We start from the raw sequence: 20,131 nt of genomic DNA, 5'->3' as shown, positions 1-20,131 counted from the left end.
AGTAGCTGGGATAACAGGCATGTGCCACCAAGCCTGGCTAATTTTTTGTATTTTTTTTTTTAGCAGAGACAGGTTTTCGCCCTGTTGGCCAGACTGGTCTCGAACTCCTGACCTTAGGTGATCCACCCAGCTCAGCCTCCCAAAGTGCTGGGATTACATGCATTAGCTACCATTTCTGGCCGAGCCTGCAACATTTTATTGTGACAGAAAGCTAGAAACTGCTCAAAGAATGATGAGGACATTTTAAAAAGATATAGAAATCACCTTGAAAAGGCTCTCACTGGTCAAGTCTGCAATAATTTGTGCATCAAAATAAATAGTAACAGATGACAACCCACCAAATAGGAAACCATTTATTCCTTCACACAAATAAAGGTGTGAACTGGGTATGTGATGAGAAACAAGATATTTACCTAGTTTCTAAGTATTTCTCCATATAATACTTCTTCATACAAAGTGGGAAAAAATAATTTGACAGAGGGTAAGTCTGGTGGACAGCACCCTGATCAAAATAAGAAATGTCAGTGATAGGAAAGCTGAATCTAGGCACCACCAGATGGAAGATAATGAGAAGAACGCAGTGCCACTTCTGTGATGCACAGGCTGAAGACGCATAACCTGAATCTCATGATGAGGAAACAGCTGATGAACCCACATTGAGGGACATGCTACAAAATAACTTGCCTGAAATCTTCAAAAGTGTTAAGGTAATGGAGTCCAAAAAAGACAAAGGAAATGTCCAGACTAAAGAGATATGACAATTAAAAGCAATAGGTGATTCTGAACTAGGTTCTGTGGGACGTTACTGAAACAGTTGGTGAAACTTACGTGAGGTCTGAGGCTTAGATGACAGTAATGTATCCGAGTTAACAACCATGGTGTTTCAAGGAAAACACAAACACGAACTCAAATACAAACTCAAAATGGGTTATGAACCTACTTGTCTATATTTAAAAGTTGTGCTCCAAGAAAGACAATGAAAAGACAAGCCACAGACTGCGAGAAAATATCTGCATAATAGGTACCTGATAAACCATTTCCAGCTAAAATATACAAAGAACTCTTAAAACCTAATAAAAAACACCCAATTAAGAACAGGGCAAAAGATGTGAATAGATATCTCACTAAAGAAGATATACAGTGGCAAATAAGTGTATGGAAAGATGCTCAACATCATGTCATTAGGGAATTACAAACTAAACAAGGAGATACCACTGTTCAACTGTGAGAATGGCTAAAATCCAAAACACTGGCTGGGCACCACAGTTCACACTTATAATCACAGCACTTTGGGAGACTAAAGTGGGAGGATCCCTTAAGCCCAGGAGTTCAAGACCATCCCAGGTAACATGGTGAAACCCTGTCTCTACAAAAAAACACAAAAATTAGCTGGTGTGGTGGTGCATGCCTATTGTCCCAGCTACTTGGGAGGCTGAGGTGGGAGGATAGCTTGAACCTGGGAGGCTGAGGCTGCAGTGAGCTGTGATCATGCCACCACACTCTAGCCTCAGTGACAGGACAAAACCCTGTCTCAAAATAAATAAATTAATTAAATAAAATCCAAAACACCGACATCTTCAAGTGTTAGCAAGGATGTGGACATCACAGCGCTCACTCACTGCTGGTGGGAATGCAAAACGGTGCAGTCACACCGGAAGAGTTTGCAGTTTTTTACAAAGTGAAACACAGTCTTACTATATGATCTACCAGTTGCACTTCTTGAGTTACTCAAGTAAGCTGAAAACCTTCACACAGCTTTGTTTAAAACTGCCAAAAATTGGAAGCAACCAAGATGTCTTTCAATAGGTGAATGAATAAGCAAATAGTGGTACATCCGTACAATGGAATATCATTCAGCAACTAAAAAGAAGGAATGAGCTGCCAAGCCACAAAAAGACATGGCAGACTTAAACGCATATTGCTAAGTGGAAAGGCTGTATGATTCCAATTACTGTACATGAAACTCTGGAAAAATCGAACTTTATTAAAGACAGTAAAACACTCAGTGGTAGTCAAGTTACGTCTGGAGCATGGAGAGGGAGAGGGACAAATAGGAGCTGGGTTTTTTTGTTTGTTTTTGAGACAGAATCTCGCTCTCACCCAGGCTGGAGTGCAATGGCATGATCTCAGCTCACTGCAACCTCTGCCTCCTGGTTCAAACTATTCTCCTGCCTCAGCCTCCTAAGTAACTGGGATTACAGATGACTGCCACTGCGCCCGGCTAATTTTTGTGTTTTTAGTAAAGATGGGGTTTCACCATGTTGGCCAGGCTGTTCTCGAACTCCTTACTTCAGCTGATCAGCCCACCTCAGCCTCCCTAAGTGCTAGGATTACAGTCATGAGCCACCGCGCCCAGCCACAAATAGGAGATTTTAGGGCAGTGAAACTATTTCGTACGACACTGTAATAGTGGATACATGACATTATGCATTGGTGAAACCTACAGAATGTAGAACACAGTGAGTATTCTAATGTAACCACAGGCTTTGGTTAATAATAGTACAGCAATATTGGTTCATCAATTATAACAAATGTACCAAACAATGCAATATATTAATAATAGGGAAACTGGAGTAGATGTGAAGGCGCTAGAGGAAGTATATAATTTTTTTTTCTCTGTAAACCTAAAACTACTGTATAAAATAAACAAAGCACCATCAGAGAAACAGCAAGAATAAAGGCATGGAGGTGAGAATGGCAGTAGATAAGGAATGGCCACCAGCTGTGTGCTTCTGATACTTTCAATAGATCACTCTTGTGACACTGTCAAAGATGAATTTCATGCACGTAGGACAAAGTAGACGAGTAAGGAAATGACTGAAATAATCTAAACAAGAAATAATAAAGGCCAAAGCATTCCTACCAGTGGCAGTAGGAATGGAAAATGCATTTCATATTTTTTGGAAACTGAGTGCACAGTGGTACCATGAAGTAACATGGACAGGAAAGGTGAATAAGCACGTTTGGTATTAGTTTGGGTTATGTTATACTTGAGGAGGTTCTTAGGCAGTCAAAGGACAGATACCTAACTGACAATCTGACAGGAGGCTGAAGTTCAGGGAATGGTTCATGCTGGGAGTCAGCATACAGCAACGGTAAAATCATCCAATGGATGAGGTTACCAAAGCAAGCATGTGAAACACCAAACACAATGGGCCCAGGACAAAAGAAAACACCAACTTTCAGAGGCAAGCACAGCAAGGGTAGCCCTCAAAGGAAGGACAGAAATGATCAGAGATAGAAGGAAAAACAGAGAGGGTGGTATCACAGAAGCCTCAGTTTACCAGGCAGGCTGAAAGGTTGCTAAGTTTCTGTCTTCTTTAGTGGCAAGCCCACACATAATGCTTAACCCTAAAAAGTCGGCCAGGCACAGTGGCTCACGTCTGTAATCCCAGCACTTTGGGAGGCTGAGGCGGGCAGATCACCTGAAGTCAAGAGTTCGAGACCAGCCTGGCCAACATGGTGAAACCCTGTCTCTACTGAAAATACAAAAATCAGTTGGGCATTGTGACACATGCCTGTAATCTCAGCTCCCTGGGAGGCTGAGGCACAAGAATCTCTTGAACCTGCGAGGTAGAGGTTGCAGTGAGCCAAGATTGTGCCACTGCACTCCAGCCTGGGTGACAGAACAAGTCTCTGTCTCACGGAAAAAAAAGTCAAGACTTATCTATTATATAAAGAATGTTATTTTATTTAGGGATATGGAAGTTAATGCTAAAGAAATTGGCTAAGAGTTAAAAATGGTTGCCCTAGGGTAGAAAAAGGGAGGTGGGGCATGGACTATTAGTTTTTCTTAACAAGCTTTTTTTTTTTTTTTTTTTTGAGACAAAGTCTCACTCTGTCACCCAGGCTGGAGCGCAGTGGCGCAATCTCAGCTCACTGCAAGCTCCACCTCCCAGGTTCACGCCATTCTCCTGCCTCAGCCTCCAGAGTAGCTGGGACTACAGGTGCCCGCCACTACGCCCAGCAAATTTTTTTTTTTTGTATTTTTAGTAAAGATGGGGTTTCATCATGTTAGCTAGGAGGGTCTCGATCTGACCTCGTGATCTGCCTGCCTCGGCCTCCCAAAGTGCTGGGATTACAGGCGTGAGCCACCGTGCCTGGTCAACAAACTTTTTACACTAGATGCAAACAAACAAAACAAAATAAAACACTTAAGTACAAAGAAGAAGAAATGAGGTTTGGTGGTACATTGTATGTTCAAGTTTTAGGGTTTAATCAGCCACAAACGTAACGTGATCCAGGAGACATGGTCACTAAGTCAACACAAGCTGCTTGGAATATAATATCCCAGTTCAAATAACAGAATGAACTTGTGGGATCACATCAGGAAGAGAATTTCGTTCTGGGGACCATATGTCAAGAGGGTCTTAATTCTATCGATTTCCGCGCATGTATCTCACCCTCATCTTTTTTCATCCTAGAGTCTCCCTCCTAACTCAAGTCCTTAACACTGCATACTGAGATCATACCAAGAACGTCTAAACTAGTCTTTTTGTCTCCAAACTACCCTGCATGTTGTATCCAAATAAATTTTCTGAAAATCTACTTTGTTCATATTACTCCCTTTTTCAAAACTTTTGTTTCCTATTATCTAGCTGCTTTGCTAGACATTTAAGATTTTTATAAGCTGATCCCAAACTACCTGTTCAATGCACAGTCCTACTCTCCTGAACTGTCAACGCCCTTCGGTCTGGCATACTCGCTATTCCCTGCATGCACCACACCCTTCCTGTCATTCTCTACCTCTGTGCTTTAGCCCTTCTGTCCTAGATCCCATGATGCTTCGAGACTGCTCTTCTTGGCTTATGTGTCAAGCAAGCTTTGTGCTTTCTACTGGGCCTTCCCCAGCCCCTTTTGCTGCAGGGACATCGCTGTCCTCTGGACTTCCACAGTGCTCATAATGACCATATATAGAACTACTGTGCACCATTAACTGCCTTTCAAAAGCACCTTTCATAAGCATCAATTATACTGAAAGCTACCTGCTTAAGATGACCAACATTTATCCTATTGTGATTGTCACCAAGCCTGAATCTATACTTTTAAAGAAGTCAAAACGTCTTCTACTCCTTTAATCAAAATTATACTTTTTTCCTTTTTCTGCTCTCATTGCATTCAGCACAGGTCTCCATTCCAGCACGTATCCTAATACGGGGACTTCATTAGTCAGAATCCCCAACCTCCACCTCACCACACGGGTGCTACATGAGGCAGGGACTTCTGCCAGAACAGATACCCAGTGTGTCGACACTTCATGAGTAGAATCACTCACCCCACTGGCAGTTCTGATGGGTTTCGCCTTTAACTTGGGAATCAAGACCTTGCGATATTGAGGAGGGACGGCAGCAATGATATCCACCAGCCGGGGCTGGGCAGAAAGGCCATATTTGGCAGCTGTCTTGGTTTTCACCCTGAAAGTAAAGCATCTCACATTATCAAGATCATGGTATTTTAAGGACAAGCTATTAAGAGGATGATCTATAAACAATATCATTAACAACTGTCACTCTCTAATCCCTTCATCATGTGACAAGAATAGTTTTAAGATCTGTGACTATCAGGGAAAGAGAAGAACAAAATTCACGAGTGAATGACTACTTCCCACCCTCGAGTATCAGAAAGAAAACCAGGACTATGGAGGGAGAAGGACAATGACACTATATAGATCTAGTTCAGAATAGTGCTGCAGCTTCAAATGACTATTCTGACTCCACCTTTCTCAACCTCAGCACTACTGATGTCTGGGACCACACAGTTCTTTCCTGTGGCAGGTGGCCAGTGAATTGAGGGATGTTTAGCAGCATCCTTGGCCTCTACGCATTACCAGCCTTCTTCCTGTCTTCCTGTTGTAACACTCAAAAATGTCCCTAGACGTTGCCAAATGTCCTGAGGAGGAAATCACCCCTGGTTGACAACTACTGTCCTAGGCAAAACAATTAAAAAAAAAAAAAAATCAAGGCTACACAGAACCAAATAGGAAATAAAGTATGTATTTTTGAAAGTTTAAAAAAACTTTCACCAGCTTTTCTTTGTGCCTGCTAGCCAAACTCTAACAGTCACCCTGTCTTCTAACTTTAATCCATCTAGAAATATCTGTGAAGTGCTCACATCATTGTCAACAAATATTAACTGAGTACCTAACGTGTACAAGAGGTTGCCTGAACATTGAATACTTGGTATGTTCAAATGTGCAAGGCACAGTCCTTTCATGTTCTATGTTTACATGTTTGCAGACAGGCATGCTGAAAAAATTAATGTATAAATGATTAAAACATATGTCATAAAACACACACACATACCAACAATGAGTGCTTCCAGAATTCAGGGAGGAATCTGATGTGTGCCGGGGAGATATTCATGGAAAATGAGCACAGAAGAAAGAGTAGGTCTTAGTCAGTAAAGACACAAAGATGACATGGAGGGCAGAGAGGCTGATTTATGTGCAGATGCAAAAACAGGAATGCATATATTTTAAGAAATACAAGTAGACCAACTTGACAGAAAGCAGATTTTCAATGTAAAGGTACAGAGGTTTAAAAACTTGGAAAAGCAGGTTGAAGCCAGACTGAGAGACCTTCCAATAATAGGCTGGTGACATCTGAGGAGGGGCGAGTTTTAAGGAAGATGGCAACTTTAGCTTTAGATGTGCTAAATTAAAGAGAACAACAAATATATGTAAGATGTAGAAATGTTCACTAGAAATTGAAGATTTGTATAATCAGGGGTATAACAAAAAAAGGAAGAAAAACTGCTAAAGACATGGTAGAAAAATCAGTAAAATACAATAACTTTATAGTCAGAAGAGGATAATTATTTACTTATTTATTCCTGTAGCAAATATTTACTAAGCATGAGGATTCAAGGAAGGGGTAAAATATTGCAGCATCTCAAGTATCAGAGCATAACGTCTCAAAAAATGTCATTCCTGTACGTGGTGATTAGATGACCTAGGGTTGGAGACAGAACCCTTTCATTTGGGAAGATCTACACAGAGCTATATATTATAGTTTTTTTAAAAAATAGATGCAGAGATGAAAGACAACTCTTATTTGAGACTGTAGGAAAGTCCAAGCTGAATATGATTATGGAGAGGAAGTGGATGAATGTGTCAAAGAAGTTCCACAGTAGGGGAGGGTTGGATTAGATCAGGGGCTCCAAAGCGAGGGTTTTCCTGACAGAAAGCTGCTGCTTCAGCTGAGACAGTAGGGAAGGAAAGTAGGATGTGCAGCAATGCAGCACAGAAGAACATGGGCTCTGGAGATGGCTGACCTAATTCTAAATCCTAGCTCTGCCAATTACTAGTTACTTACCCATGGACAAATTATTTAACCACTCTCTGGCTCAGATTACCCACCTGTCAAGTGTGGCTGATATCAGTACCTATCTCACAGAATTTTGAGAGGATTAACTGAGCAAATACATATAATGCACTAGCAACAGCGTCTGGAATACAGTAAGTGCCCAATAAACGTTAGAAGCTATTAGTATTCTTAAGCTGAGACAATTTTGCCATTAAGAAATGAATGACAAGGCAAGGCAGAAAGCTAAAATTCTCAACTGAAACAAAACTTGAGCTGGAAAACAAGTAGTACTAGATAATTTCGTAAAAGAGATCTGCTACCTGAGAACAAGCTTGCTATCTTTTTATATCCACTTACTTATTTAGATCGATGTCTTTCCCCTGCTCGTGGGCTTCAATCAGTTGTTTAATAACATCTCCTATAGTCAGCATCATCAGCTCAGCAGGGCTGAGATCTCCTGGAAAGTTAATATTCAACAATGTCAAAAATCATATCATTCAATCAAGATTTTAAAATCTGATTTAGTAGCAGTTTTCCTTCCAAAACCATACAAATATGCCAAATGAATAGCTCAAATTCAGAAGATGCTAAACCTCTATTATTTACGATTTGATCATATCTTTTGTATCTTTAATTTAAAACAAACCTGGCTTTACATAGATATGGGAAAAGCTCCCTTTAGAAGCACATACTCTATGAGATGATTACAAATACATACAGGAAAGGATACAAGAAGGAGTAGAAACAAGGTGAGAAAGAACCTAATCACACACGAAAGGACCAAAGTAATTCTCTTCCCTTTATCTCCAGAGTTGTAATTACTAATATTTGCATACTACTTTAGAGTTCATAAAGAACATTTAGAGGCATGAATTCAGGTGATTCTCAGAACAGAGGTAGACAGAACAAGAATATGTGCCTATTACATAAAGATGCTATCAAGGAGTAAAGTTGAAACTCAAACCCAGGTATCTGCCTAAGAATCTTAATGCATTTCTAAAATATTGTCTGTCCACCATCATGAGCTTCTGGCAACTGGAGCTCCCGCTCTCATCCAAAGGCAACAGCAGAAGCTCACAGGTTCTTGTATGACCTCATCTACTCAAGCACAGCTCAAGGATTGGTTCAAGGATGGGCATATCTCTAAGCCAGGCCAATCTGAGCTCTTTTCTTCAAGGTAAAAAATGCCAGTCTTTTCCCAGGGACAAAAGTTGTGGCATATCAGCTTGGAAGCTGTAGGCAAGCAAGCTTCTTGCCTATAGAGCAGTGGTTGCCAACCTTTTTGATAAAAGGGAATGGTTTTGTGGAAGACAATTTTTTCACAGACCGGGGAGCAGGGCGGTTCTGGGATGGTTCAAGCGCATTATACTTATTGTGCACTTTATTATTCTTATTACTGCATTGTTATATATAATGAAATAATTATACAATTCACCATAATAAATTCTATTCCCATAGAATCAGTGGGAGCCCTGAGCTTGTTTTCCTGCAACTAGACAGTCCCATCTGGGGGTGATGGGAGACAGTGACAGATCATCAGGCATTAGATTCTCTTAAGGAGCACACAACATAGATCCACTGCAGGCCCGGTTCACAACAGGGCTCAGGCTCCTTTGAGAATCTAATGCCACTGCTGATGTGACAGGAGGCAGAGCTTAGGCAGTAACATGAGTGATGGGAAGTGGCTGCAAATACTGATGAAGCTTCACTTGCTCGCCTGCTGCTCACCTTCTTCTGTGTGGCTTAGCTCCTAACAGGCCATGAACTGGTACTGGTCCGCGGCCCAGGGGGTTGAGAACTCATATTGTAGAGAAAGCTAAAAGATAATGAAAAGTGTGGATGGAAGGCCCTGGCAGTTATGGAGGCCTCACATTTACTTTATCTCATTTGAACCCTTACAGTAACATGGAAGGTAGGTACTGTTACCCCATTTTATGGATGTGAAAAATGAGGCTAAGGCAAGTTAACAAGCCATTGTAAACAGCAGAGCCAAGACTCAAATCCAGCTCTTTTCACCACAACTTCCATGCTTTTTTCACTGTAGCACGCTGCATCTAATTTAATGAGGCAAGGCTAACATATACACAATTTTTGAGAGAAACAAAGTCCATCTATAATCAAAGGCTAAATGCTTTCCAAACCATGTAACTCAGCACTTTCAGAGTTCTACAAAGGTGCCTCAGGGGCTATGTAACAGAGGTAGGACTGGTGGTGGTCATGGCAGAGGAAGGGAGAAGGGAAGAGAAAAATAGGGCAGGGGGGAAAAAAAGGAGGGGGTCTCTTTATTTCCACCACAGCAGCTCTGCTTTCAGCTGTTTAGATATTGAGGTTCTGTATAAGAATTTATTTGGAGGGTTAAAGGGGATCAGCCGATAAGAAGAGAAAAATACTTGGAAATCACTTGTATAGCTCTTGAGTGTATCAAGAACTGTAAGAGTAAATGAGTAGGAAAAGGCTTCATGGAGGAAATGGCACAGGGATCTTTAAAGATAGGGCAAGATTTGGACATGCAAAACAGAAGGCAATCCAGAACAAATAATGTCAGGCATAGGAATTACCTATCTTTGTGTGAAAGAGCACGGTCTAACTAGAATCCACCTTTCTAACAGGGTTTAGTAAAGAATAGATTACAGGGGACCCTGGCCGCTAGGCAAAGGCATTGAAATGGAATGCAGTAGACAGTGAAGAATTACATATTCTCAACTTTGGAAATAAAAAGATAAAAGTAATGTTTAAGGAAGGTAAGAATATTTATCGGTACAAAGAATGATTCAGAAAGTAAAAAAGAACACATATAATCTGGATACTATGCAAATGGCTCTTGAAAGGCAACATTGTTTTAAAAAACCCACAAAATCTAAGACAGGATCCAGTCCCAATCCCTACTAGGTGTGTGGTAAAGGAAAAGATCCACCTTTTTTTTTTTTTTTGAGACAGAGTCTTGCTCAGTCACCCAGGCTGAAGTGGGTGCGATCTCGGTTCACTGCAACCTCCACCTCCCAGGTTCAAGCGATTCTCCTGCCTCAGCCTCAGCCTCTCAAGTAGCTGGAATTACAGGCGCCTGCCACCACGCCCGGCTAATTTTTGTATTTTTAGTAGAGACGGGGTTTCACCATGTTGGCCAGGCTGGTCTCCAGTTCCTGACCTCAAGTGATCCACCTGCCTTGGCCTCCCAAAGTGCCGGGATTACTGGCATGAGCCACAGCGCCTGGCCGAGATCAACAACTTTTGAGCGCCCATTTCCTTGTCTGCAAAATTAGGATAATACATCCAAATTTCACAAAACCATTCTAAGATTCACATAAATAATGTATATGAAAGCTAAAATACCATTCAAATATTAGTTAGTGATGAAGGTGGGTTAGGAGGTTGGCGGCCAAAATGAAGAGGAATAAACTATTTCAAGAGGTAATTTCTAAGTAAGAACCAACATGACTTGGTGACAGAAGACGCTAAAAGAATCCCGACAGATAGAGAAGGAGCAAGTTAGAGTGAGATAACAAATTGATTTAGGGCATGCAAATATGACAAGACCCAATCGAAGGTAACTTGGACACTTAGAATTGTTGCTTGCAAGAAAAATAGCAGTTAATGTCAAGAAGCATAGTGACTAACGATATATTTATCTTCCATTTTATGTTTTTTGAGGTCATAGATACAGCCTGGCCAACCAGCTCCATACCTAAGTATAATTTTGGTCTGGGAAAGTTACTTAACTCTTTGAATCGCAGCTTCATCTGTGAAATGGAAATGATACCGACTTCAAAATATAGGCTCAATAAATGGTAGCTATTATTCTGACAACCATTACCATGATTAGACCAGCTGGTCAAACGAGTGCATAGAAACAGGAACAGAACCTGTGAGAGAATATTTCAAATTTGAATCCGTCCTGTTGAAAAACCAAAGGTGGAATTGTTCCATGCTAACTCAGGAGGTAATAAAAATGAGAATAATTGCATGCACAACTGTTACACTGAATCCAAGGATAATTAAGGCTTTTTTTTTTCATATCTTAACATAAGGCTTTAAAAGAAACTCTCAAACTAACATGTCAAATGTGTCGTGAAACAAATCTTAACAAATGAAAAGTCCCACAACCCGTTAAATCGACGTTAACTCCTCGGAGGACGTATCTTGGAATAAAGGTTTCCCTGCCATTCAAACAAAAGACACCAAGTGACTGCCAAAGAGGAAAAGAGGAAAGGTAGGGTGCTTCCAAAAGCAAAACAGGAAAAACGAGAAGGCTGGGGGGCCGGAATGGACAGACTGACCCTAGGTGGCGGGGCGACTGGACTGGGTAGCGGATTCTCGCGGGAAAAGTTCGGTTCAGCATTTGATTGCCTGGGCGTTCGCCCCTTTCAGACCACCCCTTTTCCCCATATCCTTCCCCTTTCGCACCTTTCCGCTTCTGCCTCATTCCTGCGCCGCCGTAGCAGAGCCACCAGGTATAAAATTGCAGCCACAAACTCAGACCTCGGGGAAAGCTCACAGCCACAAAGCAACCCCGCCTGTCGTAAAATGTCGGTCAACGTATCGTAAAGCTCTTCCCGGACCGACGTGCACAAAGCCACGCCCCGCCCCTTGTTGCGACTAGCAGGGTAGCTTGCGGCGCCAGAGGCCCCTCAGGTGCGAGCCTTTCCCGGGTCTCAGGGACGGAGGATGGGAGCGTCTGAACAGAGTGGTATCTTGGGGTTAGAAAGCTCGACCTGGGCAGTACAAATGTGGGACACAGCTCTTGGATAGAGGCTACGTCAGAAAGTCTAAGTAAAAGGGTGGAAGTGGGTAGTCTCCCATGAGGGGGAGTGGGAGCCCAGGGTCGTCACATCCGGGGCGGGGGGGGCTGGTGGGAACGTGAATGGGCGAGACCAAGGAGGAGGAACTTTCACCAGTTGTGGAAACTAACCGAGGGCCTGGAAGAGACCAGGCAGGAATCGAGTAACAATCCAAGGTGCAGGCTTTGGGAACAAGTGGTCACCTTGGTCTTAGATGAATGGCACATATGATCGGTAACCATCATGAAAGCTGTGGATGTCTCTTGTGGAAGGAAAATAACATCTCGGGACCCTAAACTCTGCCAAAGAAAAAAGTTAAGCTTGGGGCCGGGCGCAGTGACTCACGTCTGTAATACCAGCGCTATGCCCACCTCGGGAGGCCGAGGCCAGCAGATCACCTGAGGTCAGGCATTCAAGACCACCCTGGCCAATGTGGTGAAACCGTGTCTCTACTAAAAGTACAAAAATTAGCCAGGCGTGGTGGTGCGCACCTGTAATCCCAGCTACTAGGGAGGCTGAGGCAGGAGAATCTCTTGAACCCGGAGGTGGAGGTTGCAGTGAGTGGAGATCGTGCTCTGTTGTCCAGTGCACTGCAGCCTGGACAGCAGAGTGAGACCCTGTCTCAACAACGATAACAAAAAGTTAAGTTTGGGAACTGAGTCATGCAAAAACTGCCTTCCTTCTGTTCCTAAACAGTTGCAAAGGTAGAAGGCCACGTATCTCCCCAGGTATCCTCCCAGAGGAGTTGTTCACAGGGAAATTCCTTGTGAGCGGCAAAATCTTCACCTTACAACAGTTTTGTTGAATTCCAGCTTGACCGTGTAAATTAACAGGTAGGGGACAAAGACAAGACTAGAAATCACCCTTCAGCCCACCCCAAGAAAAATGCATATTTGACTCCTTCCTCTGTGTTTACTTTGTCTTCTGTAAAAGGCAGATTTACTGAGTGTGAAATGGATGCATTGTTTCTCTTTCCCCTCCTGCCTGCTCTTTCCCCTTTATATATTGAAGTCCTCAAAACTCCCTTTGGAAAAACCACAGGCCACAGATTCCACCATAACTTATGTCTCTTTTTCCTGAGTGTGTCCTCAACTTTGGCAGAACAAACCTCCAGATTGAGATCTGTCTCAGACACTGGTTTACGTTCTCCAGAAAAACAGGCACAAAATTTTGCAAAATTTGGAGGTAGGACTTGGGATGTTTTCCTGAAACCCATCTATGATCTCTTTTGTCCATGGGCTGGAGATTAAGAATCTCTCCCATTAATAAAGACAGGAACATGTACCCTACTAGAATTGCATGTAGAGCATGTCTATTTGCTGCATTGAGAATAGACTGCGGGAGGGGGTTGGTGTAGAAGTGGGGAGATCAGGTGGGTGGCGGTTGCCATAGCCAGGCCAATGATTCCCAAACTTTGCTGCAATTGGAATCACCTGGAGAACAGTGAAAAATCCCAGTGCCCAGATCCCATCCCACACCTATTAAATCAGAATATCAAGGGGTGGAAGTCAGGCATTAGCATGTTTAAAAGAGCCTGGGTTATTCCAACGTGCATCAACGTTTAGGAACCACTGAATGAGGCCAGAGATTATTGTGACTCAAATCGGGGTAGTCAGCAGTGAAAGTGGTGAGAAGTGTTCAGATTCTGAATATAATTTGAAGATTTCAGCAAGACTTTCTGACAGATCAGATGTGGAATATGAAAGGCAGACGACAACATCAAGTGTGACACCAAAGCTTTTGGACAAAGGCACTGGAACAATGTAGTTATAATTAGCTGAAATGGAGAAGATTAGGTGGAGAGGTGTTTCAGGGGGCTGGCGGGGATTGGTTTGAACCTGTTGTATTTTCTGATGACTAGTGAACAGGAAGACGTGAAAGAGGTTGACAGTGGATATCAGTCGAGAGCCATCGGCATGTGAGCAAAATTGAAAGCTATGAAACAGGTGGCTGTGGAAAGGAAAGAGACCAAAGATGAAGCCTTGGGGTATTTTATTATTAACAGGTTGAGGAGCAAGGGAATAACCAACGAAGGAGACTGAGGGGCACTTCCAGGAAGATGGGATGAAAACTATGGCAGTGGTTATCTGAAAGCCAAGTGTAGAAAGTTTGTCAAACGGGGAAATGATCAACCAGGTCAAATGCTCCTGATGGCTCAAGGAAGATAAAGGTTGAAAATTGACCAGGATCGTTGTGGACTTTGACAAGAACAGTTTTATTGGAATGGGAAGGGTGAAGGATTGGCTGGAATAGGTTTATATTAGCTTGAGAGGAAAGGAATTTGAGACAGTAAGTAGAGACAACTCTTTTGAGGAGTTGTGGGGTTTTGTTTGTTTGGTTGTTTTTGGAGACAAGGTCTTGCTCTGTCACCCAGGCTGGAGTGCAGTGGTGCAATCACAGCTCATTGCAGCCTCGACCTCCCAGGCTCAAGTGATCCTTCCATCTCAGCCCCGCAAGTAACTGGAATTACGGGCCTGTGCCACCGTGCCTGGCTAATTTTTATTTTTATTTTTTGTAGAGATGGGGGGTCTCCTTATGTTGCCCAGACTGGTCTTGAACTCCTGGGTTCAAGTGATCCTCCTGCCTCAACCTCTCAAAGTGCTGACACTGCCTGGCCTAGGAGTTTTGTCATAAAGAAGTGCAGAGAAATGTACTAATACCTGGCAGGGAAATGGAGGTTCAGGGGAGTGTTTATTAAGGTGGAATAAATGACATCAAGTCTGTTCACAGATGGGAATAATCCAGTGGAGAGTGAAAGTCTGGTGAATTAGAGAAGAGGAGGAGGTACTCTACGTGGTTCTTCAGTTAGAGAGAGGGATGGAATCTGGTGCACAGAGAAGGGATTGGCCTTTAATGGGTGCATGGATAGTTCATCTAGTAACAGGCTGGAGGGCAGAGCACTGGATAGGTGGTTGGGTGTGATGATGACGCTCTGTTGACGTTCTCATTGCTTCTGTAAGTTCAATGGAAATTCAGCCTGAGAGAATGGAGAAACATCTAACAGGCCTAGCATTCAGGTGTCCAATAGCAGGTGCCAAGGACTACCATGAAGAACCCCAGAGGCTGGGCCTGGTGGCTTATACCTGTAATCCCAACACTTTGGGAGGCTGAGATGGGAGGATCGCTTGACCTCAGGAGTTTGAGACCAGCCTGGGTAACATAAGGAGACCTCATCTCTACTAAAGTTTTTTTTTTTTTTTTTTTTTTTAGGCCAAGTGTGGTGGCACATGCCTGTAGTCCCAGCTGCTTGGGAGGCTGAGGTGGGAGGATCACTTGAGCTCAGGAGGTCAAGGTTGCAGTGAGCCGTGATCACGCCACTACACTTCAGTCTGGGTGACAGAGTGAGATCCTGTCTAAAACAAACAAGCAAACAAAGGAACCCAGGAAGCTTTAATTTTTATTTTTTGAGATGGAGTCTCGCTCTGTCACCCAGGCTGGAGTGCAGTGGCCTGATCTTCGCTCACTGCAACCTCTGCCTCCCGGGTTCAAGCAACTCTCCTGCCTCAGCCTTCTGAGTAGCTGGGACTACAGGTGTGTGCCGCCATGCCCAGTTAATTTTTGTATTTTTAGTAGAGATGGGGTTTTACCCTGTTGGGTAGGCTAGTCTCGAGCTCCTGACCTCAGGTGATCCGTCCACCTCGGCCTCTCAAAATGTTGGGATTACAGGCGTGAGCCACTGTGCCTGGCCCCAGGAAGCTTTAAACATGCTCAAAATTAATTTTAGTAATTAAGTAATTTAGTAGCATTTGTGGTGAATTGTTGAAGCTAATAAATAGCCAGTAGAGGGAGAGCTGAGCACGCGTGACATGAATGTTAAGTGTAAGGTGTGATTTTGCCTAGAGATCAGTATAAGACTCAGCACCCAGGGTGGCATTTGTGCTGATTTTCTTTGCTCTGAACTTTAGCTTGCTGTTTCTGTGGTTTTCTTATGGAGGAGGGACATCATCTTGCCAAAAGTTCAAAGCAGTTTTTAAGACCACAGTCTAAACATTTATCTTAAATTCTTTCCCTGTTCTGACCTCTTTACCTTCTGAATCCCTTCTTCGGACTAAATATATACCTAGAGTACTGAGGGTCGTCTTGGTAATGACTGAGTTGGCTTTTAGAGGTAGCATACACCCTTGGCCTGGCACAGTAGTTCACGCCTGTAATCCCAGCACTTTGGGAGGCCAAGGTGGGCGAATCACATGAGGTCAGGAGTTCAAGACCAGCCTGGCCAACATGGTGAAACCCTGTCTCTACTAAAATTTAAAAAAAAAAAAAAACAGGCATGGTGGTGCACCTCTGTGATCCCAGCTACTCAGGAGGGTGAGACAGGAGAATCTCTTGAACCCAGAAGGCAGAGGTTACAGTAAGCTGAGATCATGCCACTGCACTCTAGCCTGGGTGACAGAGCGAGACTTTGTCTCACCAAAAGAAAAAAAAAGTTACACCCTGAAGCTGAGGGTTCAAGGAACAGCTTTCTCCCTGTATTTGGAGTGAGTTTTAGTTTCTTCTCTCCTGGACAGTACTTTAAAATTTTTGTTTTCTGGGTTTATTTAATTTAAAATTAGACGGGCATGATGGCACATGGCTGTGGTCCCAGCTGCCCAGGAGGTTGAAGTGGGAGGATGGCTTGAGCCTGGGAGGTCGAGGCTGCAGTGAGCTATGATCGTGCCACTGCACTCCAGCCTGGGGGTGACAGAGCAAGACCTTGTCTCTAAATAAATAAAGAAATAAAATAAAAATATACGGATTTAAAATTTAAGTTCCAGAAAGAGATGTAAAGCAGTATATCACTCATTTATACTCTCAAACAATCCAGTGTTGTTTTATTTTTGGCAGATGTTATTTTTGGTGAATTTTAAGACTTTGGGTCAAGAATAAGTTTATATTTATTATCTCATAGCCTCCATCTCTCCCAGTCATGTCTTATAGTTGGGTGTCTGGGAGCCAGTGCTTTGTCTCTCTCGGAACTGGGGCATTTTTCCTATCTGCTCCAGTGAGCCAGTCATCTGAATAGTGTTCACCCTCAGGGAAAGGATGCTGTGGAGGGACGCAGCGATGCATCTGGAAAGGAAAAAAGACAGATCTGCCTACTTGTAGGAATATGGCAGAGAAGGATGCAAGATCCCCATTTCATGTACCATTTAGATTTTGTTTTGTTTGTTTGAGATGGAGTCTTGCTCGGTCACCCAGGCTGGAGTGCAGTGGCGCAATCTCGGCTTACTGCAACCTCTACCTCCCAGGCTCAATTCTCTTGCCTCAGTCTCCTGAGTAGCTGGGATTACAGGGTCCTGCCACCACACCTGGCTAATTTTTTTTTTTTTTTTTTTTTTAGTAGAGATGGGGTTTCACCATGTTGGCCAGGCTGCTCTTGTACTCCTGACCTCAAGTGATCTGCCTGCCTTGGCCTCCCAAAGTGCTGGGATTATAGGAGTGAGCCACCACCCCTGGCAAATGTAGATTTCAGTGAAAGAAGACAGCATAAATCAGTATCTGTGGGAGGAGACCATGATAAATAGCTCCCTGATGGCAAGTCAGTTTCACTTCTGTTCTGTAAACGTGGCTTTGCGATTGTGGCCCAAAGGGCTGCGTACCCCAGCTGGTTCCAAATACCTGAACCAAGGAGAAGCTGCCACCATCTCCTCTGTGGACTCCTATAACCAAAGCAGAACTTTTTGTTTTCTGTTCAGTGACATCTGGTAAGTTGTTTCTTTTATGTAATTTATACTGTAACTTGTGGTTGATTTTTTAAAAATGGACCTTAATTTTTAGAACAGTTTTGAGTTTACAGAAATACTGAGAAGATAGTTTAGAGCATTCCTATGTAATTCCCACCCAACTTCCCCTATTATCTTATATTAGTGTGGTACATTTGTTACAACTGATGAACACATACTGATATGTTATTGTTAAATTAAAGTCTGTACTTGATTCAGATTCTTGGTTTTTATCTAACGTCTGCTTTCTACTGTAGAATCCTATTCAGGATAGCACATTACATTTAGTTATGTTCCCTTAGGCTTCTCTTAGCTGTAATGTTGTTTCTCAGACTTTTTGGTGGTTTTGAGGTGTACTCGTTGGGTATTTTGTAGGCTTCTTTTATTGGCATTTGTCTGAGGTTATTCTCATGATTAGACTGGAGTTACAGGTTTTGGGGAAGGAGTCACAGAGTTTAAGTGCTGTTCTCATCACATCATATCAAGGGACAACATCGTCAACATGATTTAGGACTGTTGGTGTTGACCTTGACCACCTGGCGGAGGCAATGCTTGTGTGGTTTCTCTGCTATAAAGTGACCCTTTCCCTGCTCTAATCTCTGCCCTGTTCTCTTTGGAAAGAAGTTGCTATGCACAGCACTTACCTAGGGAGCAGGGAGTTTTGTTCTACCTCCTTGAGGATGGAGTAGCTAGGTAAATTATTTGGAATTCTTCTGTATATGGGACATTTATCTCTTCTCTCTCATTTGATTTTCTTAAAGCAAGTTATTTCTTGAGGGAAATACTTTCTTGAGGGAAAAACTACTTTTCTGTTTGCTTAAGTGAATTTGGGGGTTTTGTTTGTTTGTTTTTAAGGCCTCGCTCTGTTACCCAGGCTGGAGTGCAGTGGTGTGAACATGGCTCACTGCAGTCTTGACCTTCTAGCTCAAGTAATCCTCCTGCCTTAGCCTCCTGAATAGCTGGGACTACAAATGCATGCCACCACGCCCAGCTACTTTTTTAAAAAAAATGTTGTAGGGATGAGGGTCTTGCTTTTTTGCCAAGGCTGGTCTCAAACTCCTGGACTCAAGGGATCCTCTCATCTCAGCCTCCCAAAGTGCTAGGATTATAGGCGTGAGCCACCATGCCCAGGCTGTTTAAGTGAATTTTAAGGCTATGTAAAAAGGCCAGTGGGCTAGAAATGGGGGGAATCAGGTTTTAGTTTGAATTTTACTGAACAATGTGATCTTAGGCAAGTCATTAATCATTCCTCCCAAAAGAAAACAGCTATTGCAGAAATTACTGGCAGATGTATGAATTCCTGATAAGGAGGAAAGTGTCATCTTATGCCTCATTAGCTTTAACAAGCTTGGGAGAGCAATATGAGAAGATTCAAATTCGCTTCGCTAGAATCTGCTAAAATACGTTATGAAAATATCTGCTTGTTTTGCTTACCTCTTTACCTAGGGAAGAAAGATGGAGAAAAACATGTCATCCCAAAGCCTGGCTTCTGCTATGACTGCTTCTGGTGTCCACACTTCTGATGCTGAACACATTAGCCGATGTGTTAATGCTGAAAACATATCTCTTTTCCTTTAGAGATTTGGAGGCCCTTGTTTCACTTTTGCTTCTGAGCTAATGTGTTTAAACTGCCCTCCTGGGACATCCCTATTTGGAAGAGCAGTGCAGTGGCCAACAAGGTGGTTAGGAAATGTTGCCAACACCAAAGTTACTTAAACCTAAACCCAAACTCAAAGAGAAAGGAAATAAATTCTAAATTTCATCAACATTCTATCATTTCATTAATAGTCTCCTCCTCTTCCTTCTTTCATTCTTGAGCTCGCCTTCTTGTGAGAGCACGAAAAAACTTGACCAAAGATTCTTTTTTTTTTTTTGAGACGGAGTCTCACTCGGTCGCCCAGGCTGGAGTGCAGTGGCATGATCTCGGCTTATTGCAACCTCTGCCTCCCGGGTTCAAGCGATTCCTCTGCCTTAGCCTCCAGAGTAGCTGGGACTACAGGTGTGTGCCACAACGCCTGGCTAATTTTTTGTATTTTTAGTAAAGACGGCGTTTCATCGTGTTAGCTAGGATGGTCTCAAACTCCTGACCTTGCGATCTGCCCGACTTGGCCTCCCAAAATGTTAGAATTACAGATGTGAGCCACTGCACCCAGCTAATCAAAGATTCTTTAAGGAAGATGGTAGAGCATGCTCAATGTGCTTAATCAGTGGAGACAAGAATGGGAGTCAGGATCTCAGCTAAGGTGGCATTTGTTCCCCAAAGACTAACAGACGTGGCCTGGATGATACTGGTACTCATTTCTAGTTTAACTATTTTCACAAAATATTAAAAAAATAACATTTTTACAGA

At 42.9% G+C, this 20,131-nt stretch overlaps 2 protein-coding genes across 7 annotated transcripts in view; one reads left to right on the top strand and one right to left on the bottom strand.

The window, feature by feature from the left end:
- ELP3 (elongator acetyltransferase complex subunit 3) overlaps nucleotides 1–11,952 on the bottom strand; it is a 117,731-nt gene extending 105,779 nt beyond the window's left edge. The window contains exons 1-3 of one of the 2 annotated variants that reach the window (XM_033229391.1): nucleotides 11,706–11,952; nucleotides 7,662–7,761; nucleotides 5,276–5,414 (exon numbers count right to left, since the gene is read on the bottom strand). In XM_033229391.1, the coding sequence (XP_033085282.1) occupies nucleotides 5,276–5,414; nucleotides 7,662–7,761; nucleotides 11,706–11,724 (258 nt within the window). In that variant the 5' untranslated portion in view covers nucleotides 11,725–11,952. The remainder of the gene's footprint in view (nucleotides 1–5,275; nucleotides 5,415–7,661; nucleotides 7,762–11,705) is intronic. The other variant, XM_033229392.1, reaches the window with a different exon arrangement.
- The window catches only part of NUGGC (nuclear GTPase, germinal center associated), a 70,642-nt gene continuing 62,380 nt past the window's right edge, over nucleotides 11,870–20,131 (top strand). For 2 of the 5 annotated variants that reach the window (XM_033229390.1, XM_033229383.1), the window contains exon 1: nucleotides 11,875–11,957. The gene's annotated coding sequence lies outside the window, so the exon portion shown is untranslated. Of the gene's footprint in view, nucleotides 11,999–17,484; nucleotides 17,764–20,131 lie in introns of those variants that run through there. The other 3 variants (XM_033229384.1, XM_033229389.1, XM_033229385.1) reach the window with 3 other exon arrangements.

The sequence above is a fragment of the Trachypithecus francoisi genome, unplaced genomic scaffold, assembly GCF_009764315.1.
Source record: "Trachypithecus francoisi isolate TF-2019V2 unplaced genomic scaffold, Tfra_2.0 Contig01440, whole genome shotgun sequence".
Classification (NCBI taxonomy): Eukaryota; Metazoa; Chordata; class Mammalia; order Primates; family Cercopithecidae; genus Trachypithecus; species Trachypithecus francoisi.
Note: the sequence above shows the minus strand (reverse complement) of the source record. Positions and strands in the feature narration are given on the sequence as shown.